The sequence below is a fragment of the Delphinapterus leucas genome, chromosome 15, assembly GCF_059928025.1.
Source record: "Delphinapterus leucas isolate spDelLeu-1000000601 "Yukka" chromosome 15, BTC_Dleu_Yukka2, whole genome shotgun sequence".
NCBI lineage: Eukaryota > Metazoa > Chordata > Mammalia > Artiodactyla > Monodontidae > Delphinapterus > Delphinapterus leucas.
The window spans coordinates 70,173,312-70,200,646 of record NC_143143.1 but is presented as its reverse complement, the minus strand read 5'-3'; the positions used below and the strand labels follow the sequence as shown (position 1 = coordinate 70,200,646).

Genomic DNA, 27,335 nt, shown 5'->3' with positions numbered 1-27,335 from the left:
GTGTTCATAAACCAGATGACATTGGACGTCATCCTGTTTCCTTTGGTCTCGTTAGAGCCTGAGGAGTCCAGTAAATTGTATTTCTCTCCCTTTGCCTCCAAGAGAACCAGTTAAGAAATAGACCCAGGAGTGCAAAGGATCAAGGCATCAGCTTTAATAAATTGTGATGGTGGATTAGATGGTATAGCTTGACCTGGAGCCAGACTTAGACTTCCGAGGACTCCTGCACTTGTGCACCCTCATCCCACAGTTAACCTTGCCCACTGAGAACTGCTGGCAGCCACCTGCAGAGCAGAGGCTGTCCTCGTCAGCCTGCAGTGACAGAGGGGGGACTCTGCCCTCCGCAGGGGATGGGGAGGGGGTGAGTCTATAGGAGCTCGGACCGGATCTCCCGTTTCACTGATGAGATCAGTCATTCCTTTGGAGTAGAGAGGAAGGAGGCGAAAGAGACTGTTGTGTTCCTACCTGGGAGCCGACATTCCCTCCCGGAAATACGAGGACAGAGAACTAGGGCTCCTGGTCTCGTGTCTACTCCATCAGCCCTTCCCAAATCCTTCTGCTCCCCTTTCCAGACAAGTGAAGGCACAGGGTCCTTAGGTTCCAGGACAGTAGGTTCTAGTAAATCAATTTTTAGGTCCCTTTATTAGGGAGGTCTTATCTAGAGGATCAAGTAAATGCCACATCCTCTCTCAAACCTTGAACATGTCTGTGTTAGTATCAGTGTGTGTGAAAAATCAAACTGTGCCTTCCCCCAGGAGGGACGGCTGTGCGTCAGTCCTGGTGCGTCAGTCCTGGTACGTCAGCTGCAGCAGGTTTTGTGTAGGTTTTCTATGGCACCTGTAACCCCTGAGTTCAAAAAATGGCAAAGGGTGCTTACCGTAGCCTGAGAAGGGAAAAGAGCAGTGAAAAACTGGTTTCTTTACTTCTTCTCTTTACCTCTTCTCACTGCTGCCAGCTCTGAGGGCTGAGTGGGCCTGTGGGAAAAGCAAGGTACCATGCCACCCTTGCAGAGGCCACAAGGTGACAGTGGTAGCACGGCACAGGTCCCGTCCTTCCTGTGGATAAGGTTGTCCCCGAAGGGAGAACTCAGGAAGCCTGGGCGCAGGTGTCCTAGCCGAGAGCACAACCACAGGGTAATGCAGCTCCTGCCTGTGCCGAGGGTTGTGGAAGGGAGGAGGGAATCCAGCCTGAGGAGCCAGGGGCTTGACACTCCGCTCCAGGAAAGGAGAGGTGCTGGTTCCCTTTGCCACTTCCTTTGCCGCCATCATTGCTGGCACCGCCTCTTGCTTGGTAGAATGTATGCCTGCACTTGGACGTCTAAACTCTATTGAGTTTACTTTTCCTCGCTAGGAGAAAGTAAGGCTTTGTGAGTGCTTCATTACATGGTCCAGGCGTTCAGTGAATGTTTGTTATGTTTATTGAACACTGGAATGTGCCGGGCACCGTTTAGTGTTGGAGACACAGCAGTGACCGAGACCCATGGTGTGTGCTCTCATGGAGCTTTCATTTTAGTGGAGCAGGCAGGCAAAAAACAAGGAAAAATAAGTAAGATAGTCCCAGATAGCGATACTTATTACGAAGAAATGAAACAGGATAAGAACAATGGGGATTGGACGCCCTGATGTAGAGGGTGGTGTAGGAAGGCTTCTTCAAAAAGGTGACATCTGAGCAGAGACCTAAATGATGGGGGCAGGGATCTTAAGTTATAAAATCAGTAGGAAGAATGTTCCAGACAGAGGGAACAAGAAGTGTGACGACTTAGAGTGGGATGAGCGTCGGTGGTGCACCTGAGGCAGGTGGGACAGGTGCTTACAGTACAGCGTCAGTCCCAAATAAAGTGAGTCAAGTTTCTTTTAAGTACTCTCCTGCCTCTTTTTCCAGTGTCCTCTCTTTCTCACTCCCTGCTCCTTTTTTCTGCTGCCCAAAAGCTCCCTTTTCCCATGCTGTTAACTTGCTTCTCCTTGCTTCCTATTCTCAGCCAGGTCTTGACTGACTTATGACACATTTATTGAGCCCTACACACCAGGCCAGGCCCTGGGGAAAGAAAAGTGCTCAGGGCTTTTGAACCACGCAGTGGAAATAACAGTGCAATGAGCAGATATCGGCGTTCTTTCCCAGAGATGTTTGCATTGTCAGAGGGGTTGATACCTCTCCCCAAAGGATGAATCTGGAGCTGGAAATTTCAGATCCAAAGTGGGCCTGCAAAGGAGATAGCTGAGGGAGGGCAGCTTCCCAGTCGGTGCCCGCTGATCCATACTGCACTGAGAGCCCCTGATTCCTCTCCTGATGAGTAGGTGGCCAGCGGATACAGACTTCCTGTGTGCCAGGAGAAATGTAAAATTGCTGGACGTGAAATAAAATACTCATGTGTAGAAAATGAACTGGGGAAGTGTCCCAGCATGCTAGACGTGGCTGGGTTCTTGTGGGACTATAGGTGATTTTTTTAACCTCTCTGATGATGTAGATTTTCATTCAGGTACAAACAGTATTTCAAAGTATTAAAGAAAATGTACCTTTAAAATGTAATAGAACTAATAATTTGAAAGAGTAATATAAGGGTCAAGAGAGGAATCAACATTATGTGTGGTTCTTTGTACCAGCTATTTAATTTTCATGTGATTGTAAAGACGTGGTGTAAGGTTCTGGACTTGCACCTGACAACAGTGAATTGAGGGCTGGAATCAGTTGGAAATCTGTCACTGTTTGGAGACTCCGCCTTTCTACCCATCACAGTCATTGGGATCTGTGTCTGTTTAAAATTTTTCTGAACCTGACTACTTGTTTCTTGTAGGCTTTTGTTCACCTCAAATGTGTTAAAAAGGACAGAACGAACTAGGTGCCTACAAATCATGCAGGAGAGCATTGGAGCTCTGTAATTTCCCCTGGGATGGAGGGCCGTGGGGGCAAGGGGCAGCACCACTGCCTCCTACTGGTGGTCTAGCTCCAAGGGTTCTATGTTTATACCTTTGCTGGTGTGTTTTGTTTGCGCTTCACCTCAGTTGTTGACTTAGTTCTCAATGTTTCTCTGTACCACATTTTTGTGTGTGTGAGTTCTGAAAAGGAAAATAAGGACTATATGAGATTTGACTGTAAAATGGCAAGTCTCTTAAATGTGGCAGGACTCATCCTGCTATCCTGATTCAGGTAAGTCATCTTGGTAGAGAATGTGTTCATCTCCTGGTACCATCTTGCTGCTCGTGACAGTGCCCCCTGCCCACCCCCAGCCCCAGCAGAGGTTTGTTTTCCAGACATGGGTATCCCAGGACTAGTGAGGTGGCTTCATGGTGACATGAGAGTCCAGGTCCCTTCTGTCTCTCTGCTCCACCATCCTCAGTGAGTGTGGTTCACACGCTCTTGCTTCCAAGATGGATACTTCAAACCCCAGGTAGGAAAAATAAGGAAGGAAGGTGTGACACTTTTTTCAAGAGAGCAGAACTTTTCCAGATATCCCTGATAGACTGCTGTTACGTCTCATTGTCCAGAACTGTATTACCTCGCCAGCCCTGGGAGGCTGGAAATGGTTTCAGTTGAATACATTGCTGCCCTTGTATAAGAGTCAGGGTTCTGGTATTGAGGACAAATGGGGATATGGATTCCAAGAAGGTAATAAATTAGTGATGTCTGTAGCTCTCCTCTATTAGACCTTTGCTCAGAATATTTCTTAAGCTCCCTCTTGTAATTTGCCCTAACACCAGGTAAGCCAAAACAAAGAAAATCAGTGTCAGTACTTAATGAGCACATATTATTACTGCCTTATAGTTTCCACAAACCATATTATTTACCTTGATCACTTCCTTTATTTACCAGAGCTATCCATCAGATTTTCTCCTAATAATGAAGATTTACAGTCACTAAAGATAGTAAAAGAAGGTGTGGCAACTAGTTGTAATAGCCAAAAACAAAAGAACTTAGTTGTCCATCAGTAGGAGACTTACTGCCTAAAACAGTATGTTCAGCTTTGATAAAAGAATGAGGAATATCTCTACATACCGCTATGGAGTCATCTCCTGGATACATTGTTGGGTGAAAAAAAAATAAGGTGGAAAAAGTATGTATAGTATGCTAGCATTTATCTAAAAAGGCTGTCTATCTGTCTGTCTGTCTGTCATGTCTCCCCGCCATGGAAAGATTTTAAATGGTTACCTCCTGGGGGGAGGCGGTGAGGGAACAGGGAAGTGACGAATAGAAACTAGTTTTTCTGAATATGCCTTTTTGTATATTTGACTTTGGAACCATCCTACGTATTTTATAGCGTTATAAAACAAAATCTTTAAAAACTTTTTATTCTGAAATCATTTTAAACTTTAAAAAAGGTGCAAAATAGTGCAGAGTTCTAGGATCCTTTGCCCCGCTTCCCTTAATGTTAACATTCTGTATAACCATAGTGTAATTATCGAAACCAGGAAATTAACATCAATACAGTGCTCTGATCTACAGACCCTGTTCAAATTCCTTCATTTTTCTATCGGTGTTCTTTTTTCTGGTCTGGGATCCAATTCAGGATTTCACATCTCCTTTAGAAGTTACAACTCCTTAGCCGCCTCCAATCTGTGACATCTCCTGTCTTTCCTTAGCTTTCGTGACCTTGACACTTTGGAAGGATACTGACCAGCTGCTTTGTAGAATTGTTTCTCACTTTGTGTTTGCCTGATGTTTCTCTCATGATCAGATTTGAGGTTATGTATTTTTGGCAAGAATATCATAGAAGTGATGTTATATCCTTCTCAGGGGGTACATGATGTTGATATGTCCTATTACTTGTGTTGTTAACCTTGATTACTTGGTTGAGGTGGTGTCTGCCAGGTCTCTCCACTGTAAAGTTACTATTTTTATCTTGAAACGTAGTCAGTATGTTGGGAGGAGATATTTTGAGATGCTATAAATATCCTGTTTCCTATCATACTTTTGCCTATTAATTTTAGCATTCATCAGTGGTTCTTGCCTTCAGTAATTATTACGATGGTGTTTGGCAAACGGTAATTTTCTATTTCAGTCATTCCTTCTACAGTAGGAATTGGAATCCTACTGTAAAGAACAGCTGTCCATTGTCCCCCATTTCTTTATGTATTTGTATTGGTATGGATTCCTGGATATCTATTTTATGTTATAGGTTATAATCCACTACTCGCATTGTTTATTTTGACATTCGGATTTGGTCATTAGGAGGCCCTTCAGGTTGGCTCCTCTGTCCTTTAGACATGCTCCTGTCAGTTTGTGAGCACTTCTTATTTTCTGGCACCACAAGACACTCGGGTTCATGTTACATTTTTCCTGCCATATCCATGGAACTGACTGTTCCTCCAAGGCTCCCTGGTTCCTTTTAGTTGAGAATGGCATTTAGAAACCAAGGTCTGGCTACTAGGTGTGCCCATTGCCACCGGAGTGTTACTGGTTCTAGACTCTGAGCAGACAGAGCTAGGAAATACAGATGTGCGTACTGACACAAGCACTGGTACCACACCTCTGTATTTATTCCCTGTCTGTCCATCTGTAGTGAGATTTCTGATTCCAGTCCAACATCACAGGATTCCTTCTAGCCTTCTGCACTCTTCCGAATTCATAACTCCTTTCTCTGGCTGTGAGAAGCCTGGTCTCATTGTCATAACACAGTACATTTACTCATTTGTTCAATCTCCATATATGCCTAAAGTAGTTTCAGAATTACTAACCCATATTCTACAAAAAAATTTACTTGTGCGTAATATTGGACTAAAGTGTTTTTTAGGTCATTGGTCTTAAAGTATATAATCAAAATACCAATTTCCAAGGTTACTTGGTTTAGTTTTTTTCTTTCCCACCCCCTTCATTGTGGTTAAATTAATGTGGGAAAAATCAATCCCTAAAATTCAAAAGCGAAATGAAACAGTTGAACCTAGCTCTATATGATGTGGACAGCATAACCCCAAGAGTTATGCTCAAATGTTTGTATTTCATTTTTCAGTATCTTCATTGTGTTATAATTTCAGTTTGCAACTCCAATATACCCTTTATCCAGATTCACCAACTGCTAACATTTTGCCTCATTTACTTTATCATTTCTGCCCTAACTCTCTCCTGTCTCTCTGAGTACATACAGAGACCTCCACACGTGTGTGCACGCACACACACACCACTTTTTGTCTGAACCATCTGAGAGTAAGTTGTCCCCTGAGTGCTTTAGTGTGTATTTCCTAAGTGCAAGGACATTCTCTTATATAACCAGGGTTCAGTTCTCAGAATAAAGAAATAAGAATAGTATCTCTAATCCGTAGTCCATATTCAAATTTTCTCATTTCTTTCAACATTCTTTATAGTTGTTATTCCCCCAGGATCCAAACTAGGATCACCCACTTCGTTTAGTTCTCACGTCTCCTTTAATGGGTCAGTGCCTTGATCTTTCTTTTCCTTTCACGACCTTGATGTCTTTGAAGGGTACAGGCTAGATATTTTATAGATAGGCCCTTATTTTGTGTCTGTATTTCCTCAGGATTGAGTTCAGGTTTAGTGATACCTCGAAGTGATATGTCTTCTCAGTGTGTCATGTTGAGAGGAACAAAATGTCCATTTGTTGATAATAAGTACTTTGAGCTTAGTTAGTGGCGTCTGCCGGATTTCTCTACTATGAAGTTGCTATTTTTCCCTTTGAAATTACTAAGTAACTTTGAGACTATGTAAATATCCTGTTCCTCATCAAAGTTTCACCCACTGGTTTTAGTTTCCTTTGATTATTTTTGCCTGGATCAGTCATCACTGTTATGGTTGCAAAGTGGTGATTTTCTAACAGTCATTCTACATTTTTTAGTTACTTTCTACTCTGAGGAAGAGTTTTCCCTTTTCTCCCATTAGTGTATTTACGTCAGTATGTTATGGGTTCTTCTTTTATTCAGTGGGTTATATTCCATACGATATTTATTTTGATGTTCAGATAGTCCTGGACCTAACCAGCGGAAGCCTCTTAGGTTTCAGGTGTTATTTTGATGCGTCTCCATCATTCTTTGAGTACTTCCTTATATGTTTCAGGCTCATCCTGTACTTTGACTACCCTGACCCTGGAATTAATCATTTCTCTAACATGCTTTGTTCTCTCTTGTTATGGAGAATGGAGTTTAGAAACCAAGATCTGAGGGTTCGTTATGTTCTTTGCTACTGGGATGCCATTTCTTCTAGGCCCTCTCAGTGGACACAGCTAGACTACATACATACACACACAGGGAATATATATACATAACATGCATTCATATGTATATGTGTATATACATGCATGTGTCTACATAAACAGATGCACACACATTCATGTCTTTGTGTGCTTTTATACACATACGTGCACATCTAACCATGAGTTAATACTGATACCTCCAAATCCATTCTAATGCCACAGAGTTGTTCTAGTTTTTCTTCTTTCCATATTTGTAACTTCCTTCTTCAGCAGTGAAAACCCTGGCTCCTGTTACCCTCAGTATATTTACACATTTGCTCAATCCTAGATTACACAGAAAGTGTGCTAGAATTGCTGATCCTGCCACTGTGAAAAAGAAACTTATCTGCCAGTATGTATTTATTTTTTATTTTTTTAATAAATTTATTTATTTTTGGCTGTGTTGGGTCTTAGTTGCTGTGCACGGGCTTTCTCTAGTTGTGGCGAGCGGGGGCTTCTCTTCATTGCGGTGCATGGGCTCTAAGCACACGGACTTCAGTAGTTATGGCTCACAGGCTCTAGAGCGCAGGCTCAGTAGTTGTGTTGCACGGGCTTAGTTGCTCCTCAGCATGTGGGATCTTCCCGGACCAGGGATCGAACCTGTGTCTCCTGCATTGGCAGGCAGATTCTTATCCACTTTGCCACCAGGGAAGCCCCAGTGTGTATTTAAAATTTAAAACACTGGAGTTCGTACATTCTTGGTGGGATATATCCCAGGGTGGGAGGGCAGTAAACCTTACATTGTTTTCAGTAGTTATGTTGCGGTGGTGATCATGATGATACTGTTTTTCTGATATTTCATGTATTTGCGGGATAAATCAGATGAGTAATGATATTGGCATGGTTAAGAACTGAGCTTTTCAACATGGTTAAAAAGCAATACAGATGTATAGTTAATGAAGTTAAAACCCCATGGTCCCAAATTTGAATTAAAATATCAGTATGATTTCACGATGTAATTTGTCTTATGTGTGCCCATGATCGTATACACTACACACACACAAACGCTTCTGCTTTTACCCACTGAGTAGGCCCAGGAACAATGACCAACCTAGTGGCAGGGAGCATCCCTAGAGCATCCAGACTGTTGTCTCTACTGCCACTTCCCACTGAAAGAAGCTCTTGGGCTACTTGAAAAAATGGCTGAATCCAGGTTTGGGCAGGAAATATACAATGGGAGCATGGAACATGTTGTCATACCAGAAAGCAAGGGAGCTGTTAGATACTGCTGGTCTTTGATATAACATACAAACATAAATACAGACATATCCATATCTTTTTCTTTATCTATGTGTATATTCACACACACACACACACACACACACACACACACACACACACACACACCCCTAACTGTGAGTTCATACTGACACCTCCAAATATAATACCAGAATTTTTCATAGTTTTCCTCCTTTCCATATTTGACTGAATCATGTCAAAAGAACTCAGGAGCGGGCTTCCCTGGTGGCGCAGTGGTTGAGAGTCCGCCTGCCGATGCAGGGGACACGGGTTCGTGCCCCGGTCCAGGAAGATCCCACATGCCGTGAAGCGGCTGGGCCCGTGAGCCATGGCTGCTGAGCCTGCGCTCCACAACGGGAGAGGCCACAACAGTGAGAGGCCCGCGTACCACAAAAAAAAAAAAAAAAAAAAGAACTCAGGAGCCAACTTGAGGAGTTTTCCATAGGCCATATTTGAATAGCATTAAGAAACAGGGACTTCCCTGGTGGTGCAGTGGTTAAGAATCCACCTGCCAATGCAGGAGACATGGGTTTGAGCCCTGGTCTGGGAAGATACCACATGCCGCGGAGCAACTAAACCCGTGCGCCACAGCTACTGAGCCTGTGCTCTAGAGCCTGAGAGCCACAACTACTGAGCCTGCATGCCACGACTACTGAAGCCTGTGTGCCTAGAGCCCGTGCTCTGCAACAAAGAGAAGCCACCACAATGAGAAGCCTGCACACTGCAATGAAGAGTAGCCCCGCTCGCCACAACTAGAGAAAGCCTGCACACAGCAACTAAGACCCAACGCAGCCATAAATAAATAAATAAATAAATTTTATTAAAAACAATAAAACAGCAATGCAGTAAAAAGTAGCACAGATATTACTTAAATGCATACTTGCATTGTATTCCTTAAGAAACTAATTATAAAAATCTTCATTAGTCACTTTTGGAGGGTGTTCATTTGGAAACTGATTAAATAAAGAGAAAGAATCAGACATTTAGCTTGTCTCTCCTATATGAACTGTACATCAGGGTAACCAAAAAATTGATGAGGGGAATTGTAACCGCTAATGAAATCATGGCACTAGGCAATGATCATCAATTCAAAAGAAAGACAACCAGACATCATGTACCTTTTGATGGAAATTTATACACCAACTATGGATTACACTTGCCAAAGGTAAAATCTTAACCTGATCAAGTCTCAAGGTATAACTCCAGTTTAGAGGAAATAAAGGGGATGGAGGAATCCATTCAGTGACACAGCCAAAGTGCAGGCGGCAGAATATAGACTGTGAGAAACTGTAGGACAGATACCTGGTCTCTTCAACAAGTAATTGGCATTTGGAAGAAAAGGAGAGATCAAAGGCAGAGATATATCAACCAGTTACAATGCATGGGCTTTACTGGGATCCTGATCCAAACAATCAAACTTAAAGAAATATTATGAGATGAGCAGGGAAATTGGAACACTAGATAGTTAGTACTTAGTATTAATTTTTTGAAGTATAACGATGGTAATACATTTTACAAGAGTCCTTATGTTTAGAAATACATATTGGAATATGTGAGGATGAATCAATATGATGCCAAGGGTTTGCTTCATAGTAATCTTGGAGGGTAGAGGCATAGCAGAGATGAAGCAAGAGTTGACCATAAGAGGTCCTTATACTTTTCTCTACTTTCGTCTATGAAAATTTCTGTATTAAAATGAGAAAACTTAAAAAGTGGTGCTGCTTGCTCTGGGTGAGACATTTCCCCAGCGAGCGAGACAGCATCCTGGGAATGAGTGCCTGCACTCAGACCACAGGCTAGGGAGGGTAGGAAGCCAGGTCCTTCTCATCACTTTGTCCCAGCATACAGCAGTCACTCAGTAAATAACGGGCAATGAAATGGGTGCTCTTGAAGGGGTAGCTGGCATTTGGGTGAATTCTATTCCAGAATCAGTCCCATGACTCGTAACTGTGAGGGCCAGCCGCTCACCCCACATGGAATATAAGCATTTCCCCGTTCCTTGGGCTGCTTCCGTTCTGTCTGGTGACACGATGTGTGTGACCCTCCTTCCTTCCCAGGCTCAGGCCCGATGTCACCGGATAGGCCAGAGTAAAGCCGTGAAGGTGTATCGCCTCATTACACGGAACTCCTACGAGCGGGAAATGTTTGACAAGGCCAGCCTGAAGCTGGGTCTGGACAAAGCTGTCCTTCAGGACATCAACCGAAAGGGCAGCACGAATGGAGTGAGTATGCCGGTACCTGTTTTCGAACCTAGAGAAGAATTTATCATGCAGCCCAGGGCCTCTCTGAATTCTTCATTCCTACAGCCGTTTTAAGGTTCCCTTTCACTAAATTGAGTCAGGCCGCACATCGTTAATGGGTAATTCCCTGCAGTAGAGGGTAATTCAGGTTCAGGTCTCTGCAGTTTATAGATGAGTAAAGGAATCTGTAGGAGCAGTTGGGTGGTAGGATTGCCCAACATGCAGTAACATTTCAGTAAATAGAGTTTTACACATTGCCTGTTGGAAATCAGTAGATCTTAACACTTAACTCTAAATTATCACCATGCTTTTTATCTCATACTACAGACTTCGAGCTCCCTGAAGGTGAGCTATTTTATCTTACCCGGCACCCCTAACAGTACTTGGCACGTTAAAGACATTCAGTGCATGATGGTCAATGAAAAAATGAATGAATGAATGATCAGCTTGAAATATGGCAGTTAATACAATCTTCTTTTCCCCCTCTAGAGGGGATAAAAATTGCTGCTGAGATTCTTGAATTGTATTAAAGTCTAGGCAAACAAAGCAGAATATCTCCTTAATCTCTGGCCCTTCTGAGTTGTCTTTAGTCCAGATGTTCTACATCCTCTTAGCTATGCGTATGTTGCTAAGTTTAATACTTCAAGTTACCAGTGCTGGGAGTCATGGAATTCCCTCCTGTGATTGATATAAAGAGAACCAGATTCTTAATTAGAACCAGGAAAGGGTGTTTTGAACTCCCATTTCCTGTTTTCAACAAGCAGTTGAGAGAAGATAACACTTGGCATGGGATCCTTTCTTTAGTTAAGAAATGACATCATTTCCAATACTGTTGTATTTATTTAATAATGAATAACTCATTATTCTTTAGCTCATTTGGTACATCTGGAGGTTTTTAAAGATACAGACTCAAACTAAAACATAAAATAAACATTAAATATATTCTCTTCAGTGGTGCATAGTTTTAATGGTTTGTGACACTTGATAATAACCAGCATCCTGAGGAATGTTAGGGCCACTGGGTCGTGTGCTGGGTTTTATTCCAGAGCTCCCTGGAGGATTGTCTGCCTGCCCTCCCCATCATTCTCTTGAGTGTCTATCTGGGTTTTCATTTTCTAAATCTTGTGTCTTTAGTCTTCTGACATGTGCAATCAGTGGAGGAACTGGGTACTGAATCATGAAGGTCAGATTTGAGGCTGTTTTTCTCCTGTGCATTTCCCACTTTGTGAGTAGCCTTTGGTGACCTGTCCAGGTACAGCAGCTTTCAAAAATGGAGGTAGAGGACTTGCTCCGGAAAGGTGCTTATGGTGCCTTAATGGATGAGGAAGACGAAGGCTCCAAGTTCTGTGAAGAAGACATAGACCAGATTCTGCAGAGGAGAACCCACACCATCACCATCCAGTCTGAAGGGAAAGGATCCACTTTTGCCAAGGTATAAGGCCCTCTTCACAGAGTCCACGTGGGGTGGCAGTGGAAAGAAAAGTCTTTATTCTTTGACCCTCATTAGCCCGGCTGCTGTTTGTCTAAATGCAAACCGTTGAAATGGTCTCTGGCTACACAACTGTTCTGTGTGCCACCCTGGAGATGCAGGTTCTTAGAGAGGCTTTGAATAATGGGTCAGAAGCTAGAAAAGAAATCACCACGCTGAATCCTTGGAGCTGATCTTCCGTGGGCAGGATAGACAGTTGGGTTTGCAGTTTGCCTTCTTCACTATTCACGGAGACTGCTCCAAAACCCTCGAATGGTCATCCCGAGTCCCTTGGAGAGCACTCCTTGATCAGGGAGTTGAAATTCCAGTGAACGCGTATTTTGTTCGTTTCATGAGACAAGAGATTTTATTCAAGATTCCCAGCTTCTAGTCTAGGTGCCTTTTTCCTCTGCCCGTCAGGTCGCTGGATTTAGAATTCAACTAACCAGACCACTTGTTAGATCACTCTCAGGTTCTCTCGCCATAGGTTCTGTGAGCTTCATGACCTGTGTGATCAAATCACCTGTTTGATGGCTTATGGGGGAAGGGCTTTTTCAGGGACATTTTGTGCTTTAGAGGCATAGCTCATCTCTGTACACCTCATATGGCCCAGCCAGGGCCTTTCCCAGAGTGGAAACTTGGGGATTGGTGAACTGAAAGAAAATCTATATCCAGGGAAGTTTTAAGAATCAGCCGTTTCACGGGCAACTGGACATACGTTGCCATCATCTCCCAGGGGTTGTCCTCCTGCTTCCAAGTTTAAGTTATAAAAAATGATCCTGTAGGTTGAAATTGTAATATCCTCACCCCACCTTTAAAATAAAATTTTAAAACAATAGCTTCAAGATTTTCACTTTCATTTTGGCAGCTCTGTTAGGGGTTTTGATTTTGAATGCGGATGGAGAATATTCTTGAGTCTCTGGTGCATTTGAGATCACACAGGTGTTTTACAATTTGTGTTCAAGTACAGTTTATTGGCTCTTTCTCCTTCACAGGCTAGCTTTGTGGCTTCAGGAAACAGAACGGATATTTCCTTAGATGACCCAAACTTTTGGCAGAAATGGGCTAAAATAGCTGAACTGGACACTGAAGCAAAGAGTGAGAAGGTACAGCACTGAGAATATTTTATTTCATTGAACATTTCACTGGTGTCTTATGGGACCGTAAATTCCTACCAGCTCAAATCATTATTTACTCCTAAGCCTTAGTTCTTAAATAAGGTGCTGTATGTAACCCACTTAAAACATGCCTGGCACATAGAGCTTGAGAAATGTTATCTTTAAAGTGACCTAATGGGGCATACAGTCTGCTGGGTGTCCAGGAGATTCGATAAAAACAATTAGAACTGGAACTGGCCAGACAGGTCAAGATCAGCCCTCTGACCCAAGCCAAAATCCTATCCTTGGCATGTGACCGTTTTCCTCTATTTCAACACTTCCTATGCAAGGAACTTTACCTCCGACGAACATTAGAGGAAAAAAGCATGGTGAAGAAAAGTTTGTTGGGTTCACCTCCATTCTTTTCAGTATCTTGAATTTTCCTGTTTCTGAACATGAGAAAGAGAATGGCCTTGGAATAAAACCAGAGTTTGAATACTGGCTCTGCCACTGACTAGCTGTATGTCTTTGGGCAAGGGAACTGACCTCACTGAGAGAGTGAAAAAAGACATGTGAACAAAGGAGGTGGTGACGCCCACTTGGCAGAGTTAGAGATAACATTGTGAAGGTGGCTGCCCAGTCCATGTGAGGCAGCCCATACGTGTTAGTTTCCCCTCCCTCCATCTCTGACCCAGTTACCTTCCTCAGGGATGAGCACGCATCACTTTCTGCCTGTCTTCTTGGGTGAGTGTTGAACTCTCATGGACTCACAGACCCAGGAGACTGTCCCTGCTTACATCTAGCTGATTCAGTAACCAGTGTCCAGCCTTAACTATTCTTCCGTAGGATCGCCAGAGGTTGCTTAATCCAACCTCTTTTCTCCTGGTAGGAGGATTCTGCAGTCCCCTTAATAACCTGTTTCTAGTGTTTAACAATGTCACAGTCAGGGGGTTACTCTGTGTGCAGGACAGTGGGCAAGAGGGGGAAGAAAAAGCTCTTGCCCTGAGACAGTATGCAGGAGCTTAGCTGAGCTTTGGGAAGAGGCATGGGGGGAGGGGCGAGAAGCATAAAGTGATGGAGACCAGAGAAGTGATGGTCTTGGCCAAGGGAGCCGCCAGAATGGGTGAGTTTCCTGAGCTAGAGGTTATCTTTTCCATGAAAGACAAAAGGTTAGTGGCACCAGTGGAAGGCCAAACGAAGTGGCAGTAACTTGTGTTTGTCTTCCAAAAGTTGCTGAGCAGATGGAATTCTCTGACTCCTCCTGTCTCCAGAGCACAGGCGGCCTCCGCATGCCAGGCACAACAGCTGGGGTGCACCACTCCCATCCTTCTTGGCAAGAACAGGAGGCCATTCTGGCGCTGGGGGGACTCGCCTGCCCAGGCCCCTGTTAGACTGCAAAACCAGCAGATGGGGGCGGCCGGCACTGGGGGCGGAGGGACACACCAACTTCATCAAGTCCCAGAGTGTCCCCTCTGCTTGTCGTGGACACGGCAGGTGTGCTGGGAAGAGGCTTTCCTGCTGGAGGACGAGATGGGGCTGGTTCTTTCCCAAATGTGTCCTGAGGAACAGCAGCAGGATCTGCATTGTGATGCAGGGAGAGTGAAGGGGACTTTCTCCCCAGCAGTCCTCTCTTGTTTCCAGGAAAGCTTAGTGATTGACCGCCCGCGCGTGAGGAAGCAGACCAAACACTACAACTCTTTTGAGGAGGATGAGCTCATGGAGTTTTCAGAGTTGGACAGTGACTCTGATGAGAGGCCCACGAGGTCCAGGCGCCTCAATGACAAAACCAGACGCTACCTCCGAGCCGAGTGCTTCCGGGTGGAGAAGAACCTGCTCATCTTTGGGTGGGTATTGGCTTCACCTGTTTGTTCTTGTTGTTGTTTTCCCCTCTTTGGCTCAGTCCCTGAGATTTGTCCAGTGTGTCTCTCCACTCACCTCTGGGGTCTGGGCTGATGGAGGGTCTGTTGGCAGAAGAGGGAGCTGTGCCTTCTGCCTGCGGCCCCTCAGTCACTGCGCTCTGCTGCCGTGTTGTGGGCGGGCCGTGATTTTCTCATATGCTTGTCGCGGCAGATCTCTGCCTGGTACTGATTTCCTGCCTCTTTCCCCCAAGGACATATAAGGAATCAGTGTAGCACATGTTAGAGTTAAGGCATGATTCATGCAGGGCTCTGGCTCTGGTAGAAGTAGAGGGTTTAGCTTCTGGGAGCTCACCATTGCTTTCAAATACTGCAGCTGGAGTCAGTTGGGTTTTTTAATAATTTTTTTTATAGATTTATTTATTTTTATTTGTTTTTGGCTGCATTGGGTCTTCCTTGCCGTGCGCGGGCTTGTCATTGCGGTGGCTTCTCTTGTTGTGGAGCACGGGCTGTAGGCACACGGACTTCAGTAGTGTGGCACGTGGGCTCAGTAGTTGTGGCTTGCGGGCTCTAGAGCGCAGGCTCTGTAGTTGTGGCGCACGCATTTAGTTGCTCCGCAGCACGTGGGATCTTCCTGGACCGGGGATTGAACCCATGTCCCCTGCATTGGCAGGCGGATTCTTAACCACTGTGCCACCAGGGAAGTCCTGGACTCTGTTTTAATTCCAGACTTATTCCTCGCTCCAGATATTTTCATCCCTCCCTTCTTAACATTCTAGTGGCCGTATGAAGCTCTCTGTGTCCAGTGTCCAGGTCACCTCAGTGACATTTGGTGTGCTACAGTATGCGATCCTCGAAGGTCTTTCAGGACAAAGCCCTCAGGGTGATCAGTAAGCCCAGCAGGGGTCGAGAAGCACTTGGCGTCTGTTTGTCCTGCAGTGTTGAAGGCATGCGTGGCCCTTCTGCCCTCTAACACCATTCTGTATTTCCACTCTCAGCTGGGGCCGGTGGAAGGACATTCTGACCCATGGACGATTCAAGTGGCACCTGAGCGAGAAGGACATGGAGATGGTTTGCCGGGCCCTGCTGGCGTACTGTGTCAGGCACTACAAGGGGGACGAGAAGATCAAGAGCTTCATTTGGGAACTGATCACGCCTACCAAAGATGGGCAGGCCCAGACCCTCCAGAACCACTCAGGTGAGGGGTGGCGCGGGCCGTAGCCGAGAAGCGCGAACCCCTGTGGTTCCCTCTCTCCTCCCATGTGGGCCCATGTTGCCGTGCTTTGGGCACATCTCTTCCTCAGGTGTATTTCCAGAAGGCTCCCTGTGGGAAAGGATGCTGGTGTTTTCCATGTCCATTCTCCCTCAGAATCATCCAGTGTTAGCTGTGATGTTTCGTTTAAGTGCAGGTGGGCCCTCTTGAAGTTCCCCACGTGCCGGTCCTGCCCACTAACCTGGGTGTCACAGGGGTTCCTTCTCTGATATGGGGACTCACACAGCGTGCCCTGCCTCAGTTCCACCTCTGTCTGTGCGTTTCGTTGTACTGCTCCTTCCCTGTGCTGAGACACAGCTCACCTTCACGTCTCAGACCGAGCATTCCTTTTCCCCGGCTAGCCTGTGAGGTCCCCACGGGCACAGGTTCTGCTACACCTTTCTTTTTTGGTTTTTTTGTTTTTTTTTTTTGCGGTACGCGGGCCTGTCACTGTTGTGGCTTCTCCCGCTGCGGAGCACAGGCTCCAGATGCTCAGGCTCAGCGGCCATGGCTCACGGGCCCAGCCTCTCCGCAGCATGTGGGATCTTCCCGGACCGGGGCACGAACCCGCGTCCCCTGCATCAGCAGGCGGACTCTCAACCACTGCGCCACCAGGGAGGCCCTGCTACACCTTTCTTGATCCTGCAGGACACTCGGTAGATTCTTGCTGCCTGACTGAATGGTCCTGGGGATTACTAAGTAGGGGACCGGCTGTCTCCTCGCCATCCCTGCCTGTGGGACAGAAGAGTGGGGCCTGTCGTCCAGGGCCACCGTGCGTAGCCCGGCTGCCTCTTTGCCACCCTAGCCCAGCTCTGTTCCGACAGCTGCGTTTAAGCCGTCTCGGCTCATGTTCCGTACCTTTCTGTCTCAGGGTTGTCTGCTCCAGTCCCCAGAGGGAGGAAGGGGAAGAAAACGAAGAACCAGCTGCTGCTCCCAGAGTTAAAGAACGCAGACTGGCTGGCCACCTGCAACCCCGAGGTGGTCTTGCACGATGATGGCTATAAGAAGCACCTCAAACAGCACTGCAACAAGTGAGTGTGCCCCCCTCACCCCTGGTGGCAGCTCCGCTCTGACAGCGCGGCTTCCTGGGACCCCCCACGGGGCTGTGGGAGGCCACTTGATGCCCCTGTACCACCGTGCAAGGTCTGGAAAGGCGGATAGGCTGTGTGCTCGAAACTGGGTCAGGGTTCAGTCGCATTGAAGCCTCTCTACCTCCTTTAATCATCCCTCTTCTCCCCCGGAACCCGGCCTCTCTTACCAGAGCAGTTCGTACAGGATCTTCTGACCTGACTCTCAAATTCCACGGAGGACGCTGGTGATTTCACTGCTCACTCTCCTTTTCCTTTCCCTCCCTCCACCCCTGAGGGCACATCAGGGAGAGCAGAAGACTGGCCTTGGTGGCCACCGCTCTCAGCCATACCCGATTGCCAGGTTGCTTCCTCTTCAGATTTGCTTTGACATTCATGGCCTCCCGGTGTTTGGTGGTCATTCATTTGAGATGGTATTCTTTATATCCCGAGGCTAAGAGCTGGGGTGGGGCAGGCGGAAATAAAGGAAAAAGTGAGAAAATGAAACTGTTCTTGTGAAGTTTAGTTTGGGGGAGTTAGGGCACCCAGCCACGAAACAATGACAGGTTTGCATGTGGGTACTTGCATCGCTGTACAGTGTATCTGTTAGAAGTAAAAGGACCCTTGGCAACCATCTAGCCCAGCTTCCTAGGCCAGGCAAGACTTACCTCCTCAGCATTCCTGGTAGGCAGTGAGAAGGCCTCAGCTTGCATACCTCTGGTTATAAAGAGTTTATTATCCTGTAAATCAAGATGTTTTGCCAGGTCTTTTCTTCCTCCCTGTAGTATCAACCTAATGGTTCTGTAGTTGTTGGGTTGTGGTTATTTTTCCTTTACTGCTGAAGTCTAACCCTGTCCTTTGATCCCTCCAAATATTTGAAGGTAGGTCTCATGCCCAATACTGTAATAAAAACGACCGCACACAAAGGTACAAGCTCTCTGGGGCAGTAGATCTCAAGCCAAGACTTAAAGGGCACTTGCTGTTGATAGCAGAGCCTGGCTGGGGCACGACCCGACGGCATGTTCACTGACTGGATCAGAGTCACTGTGAGGGAGCAGAAAGGAAGCTGGCAGGGACAAGGGCTCCTTGATGGGAGACCTGGTATGGCAGGCTCACCGAGGAGTCTGTTTTAAGTACTAAGCAACCATATTTCTTGAACAAGTGAGACATGATAAAAAGTGATACTGGGGGAGAAAAATTAATCCGGTAACAACTTGCAAGATGGAGTAGGTGTTTACCTGGAGCTGAATGGCCAACTAGGAGAGTTCTGCCATAATACTAAGTATTGATCGTGATGACCTAGATTAGGGTGCTGACTGTAGAATTGGGGAGAAAGGGTCAAATACGAGAGCTGTGACTAAAGAAGAATCCATCGTGTGTGACGAGGAATACAGAAAGCAGGTAACTCTGTGGCCGTTAGCCTCATAGGCTGGAGAATGGCGGTGCTTGTAGCCATGACAGAATCAGAATCGTTATATTCAGTAAATGTTGAAGAGCAGCGTGAAGGACTCAGGTTTTGCCTTATTAAGTCATAGCAGCAACATTTGGCTCTCCCATCCCCAGCTGGAGAGATTAACATAGAACTTCGCTTGACACCCGCACAGATGATCACAGATGTTGAGCCGAACTAATTGTGACCTTTGAGGAATTCCTTAACATTTCTAACCACCAGCCCCAAGATCTTTCCTGAGTGCGGGCCTTACCCCGAGAATCAAAGAATAATGCAGTAAAGCACTTCTCTGGGTTTGAAGAAGCTGACTGCTGTTTATTCATCTGAATCTGATGGAGAGTATTGTCCTCTTTAGTTCTGGCTCAGCCACCAAGAGATTCAGAGCCGGCAGGGGCCTTGCAGCTCCTCCCACGCAGCGTGGGAATTCTGTGGGCAGTGTCCCAACAGGGACTCCTCCAGCCTCTGCTCGAGCCTTCCTAGTGATGGGAGTTTACCACTTCTCAGCAATACTCATTTAATTACCAGATGATTCTAATTAATTGCCCTTCTGTATATTGAATCTAAAATCTGCTTCCTTGAATCTTCCACCCTTTGATCTTGGGTCCTGGTTCTGTCCTGAGGTGCACCAGAGAACAGGCAGAGTTTCTTTAGCATAACTGGACTGTGAGCTTCTAGAATTGTGGGCTCTGTTAATTAGCAAATTTACTGCTACCCCAATATCAGATGTGGGTCAAGAAAGGCTCTGGGGTCAGGACTGGCTGGATTTGAATCCTGGCCCCGTTGCTTACCTGCAGGTGAATTACTTTAAAAATGAGGATAATAGTTCCTACCTCAGCATCGTTATGAAGGTTAAGTGAGCTAATACATGCTGTCAGATAGCGAGGACTCAGAGCATTTGCGTAATTAGTAACACATGTAGTATTTAGGGGCGTGAAGCTGTTATCAAAAGAACTTCAAAAGGCTAAAAAGCAGCTGCTTCGAATCTAAGCTCTAAGAAGTCAGGACAGTGACTATGTGTTCAGCGTGGGTATAGTGACCAGAAGGGACGACCAGGGGGGCCTTCCGGGGAAATGTTCTGCTTCCTGATCTGGATATTGGATACACATGTGCGTTTGGTATGTGGAAATTCATCGAGCTGTACATTTATGCAAAATGCACTTTCTGGAAGTATATTTCATACCAAGAGAATAGTTTTCTAGAAGAAGAAAGAAATGAAAGAAAAGGGAATACCGCCAGCCAAAAGTTTTAATAGGTTTTGTTTGGCTGAAGTGAAGGGTGTCACAGACCAGCTCCAGCTCTCCTTCCCTGTGAGGTCAGATGCCACCTGGGGTTATCATCTCAGCCCGCGAGGAAGTGGCTGTCTAAGAGGAGTTGTCTGCCTGTCCTCTGAGTTGATTTACTTCGCATTTGCAGTATAGGTGAATACTGCTGGCTTTCAGTTCTGTCCTCCTGTGCTGCAGATAACTGCCCGATGGCAGCACCTTGGCCTCTTTTTGGAGATATAGAGACAGCTGTATCTTACATCTTCTGGAAGCCTTCCTCTGATTGAGGTAGATCCAAGCGGGCAGGAATCCTATACCTAAGACAGCCTCTTTCCGGTTCTTGCTAAGGAGGCCGTCAGCTGCTGCCAGCTAGGCAGAAGGATCAGGGACGATTGCCAATTCTTAGAGTTCTCATTCTCTGAGCTTTGAAAAAACATCTCGAAATTGAGTTGACAGCTGAGGTAAGGAATGGTATGGCAGAAAAGTAAGGGTTCTTTCCCATCTAAAAGTTTGAGCTTTTATGTTGCCACCTACAACTTAAGCCCACAGTGGCACTTTCAACCCAGATCTAAGAAACTATGTTTTTTTAGAGGCCTCAACCCCTCGTTATTTAAACACCTTTTGAATAGGTAATACATACACGTGTTAATCAATATTTTTTGTCAAAAGTAAGTTTTCCTCCCACTCCAGCGCCCCTGTTTCCCTCTCCAGAGGCGACCACTGTTAACTGGGTTCTTCCAGAGATGCTCTGTGCAGGGCCCAGCAGTGGGAACGCACAGCCTCCTCTTACCTTCTCTAAAGTAGTATTTACTTTACATGCTGTTTGTGTTCTCCTCGCTCTTTTTTTTTTTCTTTTGCGGTACGCGGGCCTCTCACTGCCGTGGCCTCTCCCGTTGCGGAGCACAGGCTCCGGACGCGCAGGCTCAGCGGCCATGGCTCACGGGCCCAGCCGCTCCACGGCATGTGGGATCCTCCCGGACCGGGGCACGAACCCGTGTCCCCTGCATCGGCAGGCGGACTCTCAACCACTGCGCCACCAGGGAAGCCCTCATTGCTCTTTTTAAACAACTTACATGGAGATCAGTTCCACAGAAGTATGTGTAAACGGGCTTCTGATTTAGTAGCTCGCCTTCGCTCTTGCCTGGTGTCGACACAGTGGCAGGTACTCTTGTAACCCTCACTGCAGCATCTCCTCAGATGTGGTGGGCTTCTCTGTGCCTGTCCTTGGCTTTCACTCTGTGTTTTGCATACCTTCAGCTGCCCGCCCCTAACCCCCACGGCCGTCTGCTGTGCTCTCATTCTCTTGTGGCTGGCCTTATTTCACAACTGGACTGTTGTAGGCTCCTCAAGAACAAGGTTAAACTAACGTTTACTTGTGTTACATACTCACGGTACCAGCACGGTGCAGGACACACCAGTTGCCCAACAAATACTTAATTGCCTCATCTCAAACATGCTGGGGCAGTTGCATGAAGCCTGAGTGTGGTCCATGCCGAATCACAGGAGAGAAGACGGGATTGCTCTCTGGCAGTATCGCCATGAAAAAGACTTTAAAATATTCATGTAACGTGTAACTATGTGCAAGGGAAACTTTGAGAACAGCACCATTCAACGTGACCTCACCTGTCACTAAACTAGGAAACTAGTAACGAGCCTCTTGGAAGGCAGCTTTGCCTGAGAGATCATTGTGGCCATGTGGACAGGGTGAGACCTCTTAAGCAGGGGTCCCCAACGCCCAGGCCACGGACTGGTAGTGGTCCAGGCCGCACAGCAGGAGGTGAGCGGCGGGCGAGCAAGGGAAGCTTCATCTGCTACTCCCCATCGCTCGCATTACCGCCTGAGCCATCCCACCCCCCACCCCCCGGGTCCATGGAAAAATTGTCTTCCACGAAACCGGTCCCTGGTGCCAGGGATCGGTTGGGGACTGGGCTTCCCTGTTGGCGCAGTGGTTAAAAAATCTGCCTGCCAATGCAGGGGACGCGGGTTCGATCCCTGGTCCAGGAAGATCCCACATGCCGCAGAGCAACTAAGCCTGTGAGCCACAACTACTGAGCCCGCGTGCCATAACTGCTGAAGCCCACCCGCCTAGAGCCCGTGCTCCGCAACAAGAGAAGCCACCGCAATGAGAAGCCCGCACACCACAATGAAGAGTAGCCCCTGCTCGCCACAACTAGAGAAAGCCCGCGCGCAGCAATGAGGACCCAACACAGCCAATAAATAAATAAATTTATTATTTTTTTTTTAAAAAAAGTTGGGGACCTCTGCTGTTAAGGACCAGGTGGGATGCTGTTTCTGCTGCCCTCACCTCCCCTCCCTCACCTCCCACGCCCACAGGATGACCTTAACAGATGACTGATGAGATACATTTTCTTGAGTGAAATGGAGATATCAGAATAATTTCTGCCATTAATACCTAGTGTTTTCTTTTTCTAGTCCTTTCTCATATATAACTTCATAGCCCTAACAACCTGGGAGCGCCTGGAATTCCCCCAGGTCAGCTTGGGGATGGCAGTTCACAGGCAGCTTATGGGTTCTAATGTGTTTCATTACTGTGTTCACGTATCATAGGGTACTATTGCGAGTCCGGATGCTGTACTACCTAAAAGCTGAAATACTGGGAGAAGCAGCGGATAAAGCATTTGAAGGAACTCCGGCCAGGTAAAACAGGTCAACCTTAGCTCCCAGTGTTAAAGAATTGCCATAAAGTGCCTGTTGATGGAAATGGACAAACCTGCCTGTGTTTCAAGAGGCCCGTGTTCCCTCCCACCCAGGACCAGTTCTGGTAGAGCAGGCAGGCAGAATGAGGATGATTCAGCCAGGTCATCCACGAGTGAAATAAAGGAGAAAACAGCTGCTTAAAAACACAGCTCTTGGTGAGGTTCTTAGTTGGGTTTTTTTTCTCCCAGTAGTGTTGTAAAATTGCTTTTAAAGCAGTCATTTCTCTACCTTAACTAATCATTGTTCGATAGATATTAGTGACTTTGATATTTGATCCAACAGGTGTAGACTAAAAGCTCTACTTGGAATCCCACTCTTGGCCTTAGTCCTCTTCTACCTTTGAGTGGTTCTCCTTTATTTGCTAGTCGTATTACTAATACTTTGTCACCATTTGATGTGTTGTGCCTTAGTTTTGTAAGCTAGTGTTTCCAAAGCTGTAGAATCCTGTGGGACTATCCCAGGATTTGGGGGAATGAGGCTGCTGAGCCCCCAGCTACTACTTGATTGGACTGTCAGAAGTCACAGTGTATAAGTGGGATCCCCAGACGGCCTCCTTCACCTTCCCCAGATTGGCAGTTTGCTCTGGCCCCCACAACGCTGCTTGTTCCCAGGGGACATAGCAAGTGTTGGTATTTGAACTGTGCTTTGAGATTCCCTGGGGCCCTGGTTTCTTTTACTTTCCACTGGGCAGTGCTAATGACTTTAGTGGTCACAGGAGCACTAAAGAAGGAGAGAGGTGAAAGGCAATGACAGTCCTACCCCTGAGGCATTTTATAATTAGGACCAGTCATCTCATTGACTGTTACTACTTGGTAGTTACTATGGGCATTTCTAGTAAGGATAGGGAGGTTGGGTGTGTTGCTAAAAAGTTGAATTTGTCAGCCATGTATATGCAGCAGAATTCAACTTGCTTATTTATATCCAGTGTTAACCGGGCAGAAGTAATGTATCTGACTTTACTCCTCCCCGTCATGTGCTTTCTTAGATGCGTAGATGGAGGGAAGTTAGTAGAACGTGGAACGAGTAGGTCCATTGCCCCCCCCTCCCCCGCCCCCCTTCCCTCCTTCCCTCTGCTTTCCTCAGTCTTAGCTCTCACTGGTCCCGTGCAGGTTAAATGCCTTATTGTGCAGAAAGGGCCATGAGGAATGAATCACAGCTCATCCCCCAAAATTTGTTCAGCCCATGGCACCACGCAGGCAGAGCAGTGGGCCCTGAAGTGGAGCCAGCTAGGGAGCACTGCCTGGAGAGGTGGGGACCAGGGAGCCCCATCCCCACAGGGAGAGCTGGGCCTGGCAAGGGGCAGGCAGCCCTGTGTCACAGCAAGAAGAACCTGATGGAAGAAGAAACTTCAGCATTGCAGAGGCACCATCCCAGGCAGCTGGGAGGTGGGAGGGAAGAGCCATCCAGATGGATGTTCTCCCCAAAACCCCAGAGCCTTCAGTAAGGACGGTGCTCAGACAAATAAAGCCAATCAGCTAAGGGTCCGTGTGGGCTCTCAGAACATGGACAGAAACTCAGAGAGGGGCTGATCCCTCCATGTCAGCTCCCTGGGGTGAGCTGTGTTCATCCCTTTGGCCAGAAGTTTTACCCAGCAGACGGTTAGCAGACCCTTACCAGGAAGTGCCTCCTACTGTGGCTGCTAGCCTCTGAAAGGCTCTCTTCATACCCCGCGTGTAGCAGTGCAGACTAGCTTGTTCTCAAATGGTGCTTGGGGTCTCCAAAGGTTGAATCCAGATGATTGGGGCACTTTGCAGCATTTGATCCTGTATGAATTCAGACACCTGAATGCATGTATCATGTATGAAGTCAGAAGGGGTGTTCTGCCTTCACATAACCAACGTATTGCTGGCTTTTGCCATGGCTGTCAGCCGAAGAGGCACATTAGAGCCACCTGACACGGGTAGAGCCCTCAGGCTGGCTGACTGTGCGTTCTCCACGAGGTGCTTTCAGATTCTGCGTCATTCAGTCTGAGTGGAGCCTGAACACCAAGGACATCTGCTGATGTAGCTCCCTCTGTAAACCAGGGGCAGAGCCCTGGTTAAGATATCTTGGCCCCCAGCTATCTGAATCCTCTCATTTGTTGTTACTTCAGCTTCTAAGCATGCAGCCCGGGATGTGGCTTAGTATGAGGGTTCAGGCCGGGAGCTCTTGTGTTGTTTTCTGCCTGTGTTGACGGCACTCTGAGTCCACGCCCTTCCTTCCACAGGGAGCTGGACGTGCCTCTGCCCGACATCGACTGCGTGGAGATCCCAGTGGATTGGTGGGATGCCGAGGCCGACAAGTCACTTCTGATTGGCGTGTTCAAACATGGTGAGTATTTCAGTGAACGTTTTCTCTTTCCTGAAAAATTCCACAGGCCTGTTGCATGTCTCTCTTAGAAAGTAGAGCCTCACCTCTGTCCTCTCAGAAATTTGGCCAGATGAATGTGTGAGTCATGAAAATATAGCAAATATAAGTATCAGTGAGGCACTTTGAAAGGGTGGCCACAAGGGCTTTGTTCAGTGTGTATCTTCCTCACTAGCCTCACCGCACCATTGTACGTGGGATTGTTCACTCTTACAGTCCCAGCCTCCTGCCTAGTGCCTGTCACGTGGTAGGCCCCAGGGTTTCTTGAGTAAAGCAGTAAATAAATGGGGGAAATGTTAGGTTTTAGCATGTCACATGTATGCAGAATCCTAAGGTCGCTCTAGCTAATCTACATATTCCTAGTATGTATTTTTTGCCCTATTGGTATAAAAATTCAAGAATAGTAGATGGCATAGACATCTTTCTTTTTTTAATGTGGTAACCTAGAGACTAAAGGGGACTGAGATAGGTTTTTGAATAGCTTGGAAAAACAAATAAATGTCCTGTTTCTTCATTTCTGGCCTTGTTCTAACTACCTGCCCTTGCTTTCAGCCAACTGTTAAAATGAATAATGAAAGTCCACTGTAGTGTGCCTAATACACACCTTCCCTGCCAGGTGAATTAGCCAAAATTTTGAACTGGAGAGCAGGGGGTTAAAGTGGGAAGAGTTAGGTGTACTTGGCTTTCACTGCCAGCTCTGCCAGTGACTAAATGTGTGACCGTGGGCAAGTCATAAACTTCTCTGACCTAGTTCCTCACCTGTACACTGGGGAGAGTATCAAGACAACCTACCTGGAGAGCTGTTTGAAGATTAAATGAGACAGTATATGTGGGCGGCCTAGAACAGTGCTTAGTGCATAACCGGTGCTTGGTGCTGTCCACTGTCACTTATTCCTCTGCCTTCGGAAGGCTAACTCTCTTTCTAACACATGCCCTGTGAGTAGAATTCTTCAACATTTGCAGGCCAACCTGCAATATTTACGTAACAACCACGCGTGTACCTATTTTAATGAAGAATCCCTTCAAAACGTAGATTCTGGTGTTACAAATGCAGGCTTTGGGAGGGTCTGGTGCTGTTGAGAGCCCTTTATCAAACCACTGGGGTAAGGGAGTCAGAATCAAGATGGCAGAGTAGGAACGTCCTGAGCTCACGTCCTCCCACGGGCACGTGGAAATTACACCTGCTTACAGAGTAGCTGTCTCTGAGAATGACCTGAGGACTAGCAGAAAAGACGTTCCCCAAATGGAGGCGTAAAGAAGGAGCCACAACAAGATTCGTAGGAGAGGCGGAGGTGCAGTCTAGCCTGGGACCCACACCCCCGGGTTGGTGACCCACAAGCATCAGAGGACAACAAAGAACGAGTGTGGACGGGGATGTGGAGAAAAGGAACCTTTGAGTACTTTTGACAGGATTGTAAATTTGTGCAGCCACTCTGGAAAACAGTATGGAGGTTCCTCAAAAAATTAAAAATGGAATTACCATCCGGTCCAGCAACTCCACTTCTGTATACTTACCCAAAGAAAACAAATACAGTAATCCAAAAAGATATGTTCATTGCATCATTATTTACAGTAGGCAAGATATGGAAGCAGCCTAAGTGTCCATCAATGGATGAATGGATAAAGAAGATGTGGTGTATATATACAATGAAATATTATTTGAGCATAAAAAAGAATGAAATCTCACCATATGCAACAACATGGATGGACCTAGAGAGTAATGTGCCAAGTAAAATAAGTCAGGCAGAGAAAGCCAAATGCTACATGACCTCACTTTATATGTGGAAACTAAAAATCAAAACAAATGAACAAACAAAACAGGTGCTTATAGATATGGAGAGCAACATGGTGGTTGCCAGAAGGGAGGGAAGTGGGTTGGTGGGCAAAATAGGTAAAGGGGATTAAGAGGTACAAACTTCTATTTATAAAGTAAGTCACAGAGAATATGGTCAGCGATCCTGTGTCAGCTGTGGGGGGGATAGATAGTTACTGGACTGACTGTGACGGTCATTTCATAATGTATTCAGATGTCCAGTTACTCTGCTGTACACCTGAAACTAACATAATATTGTACATCAGCTATATAGTTCAATGAAAAATCTTCAAATCACTGAGGTTAGGCTAAAGCAGTGCTGTCCACTAGAACTGCTACTGGTGACGGAAGTG

The 27,335-nt window shown here is 46.4% G+C and overlaps 1 protein-coding gene across 4 annotated transcripts in view; it reads left to right on the top strand.

Annotated features, from left to right (window-relative positions):
* The window catches only part of CHD6 (chromodomain helicase DNA binding protein 6), a 211,541-nt gene that overhangs the window by 145,285 nt on the left and 38,921 nt on the right, over positions 1-27,335 (top strand). For all 4 annotated transcript variants that reach the window (XR_016387920.1, XM_022592389.3, XM_089896896.1 and 1 more), the window contains 8 exons: positions 10,471-10,635; positions 11,906-12,085; positions 13,117-13,227; positions 14,860-15,062; positions 16,073-16,272; positions 17,198-17,357; positions 22,674-22,763; positions 25,030-25,133. Coding sequence is in view for 3 of the 4 variants with exons in the window: in XM_022592389.3 (XP_022448097.2) it covers positions 10,471-10,635; positions 11,906-12,085; positions 13,117-13,227; positions 14,860-15,062; positions 16,073-16,272; positions 17,198-17,357; positions 22,674-22,763; positions 25,030-25,133 (1,213 nt within the window). In the remaining variant the exon portion in view is untranslated. The remainder of the gene's footprint in view (positions 1-10,470; positions 10,636-11,905; positions 12,086-13,116; positions 13,228-14,859; positions 15,063-16,072; positions 16,273-17,197; positions 17,358-22,673; positions 22,764-25,029; positions 25,134-27,335) is intronic.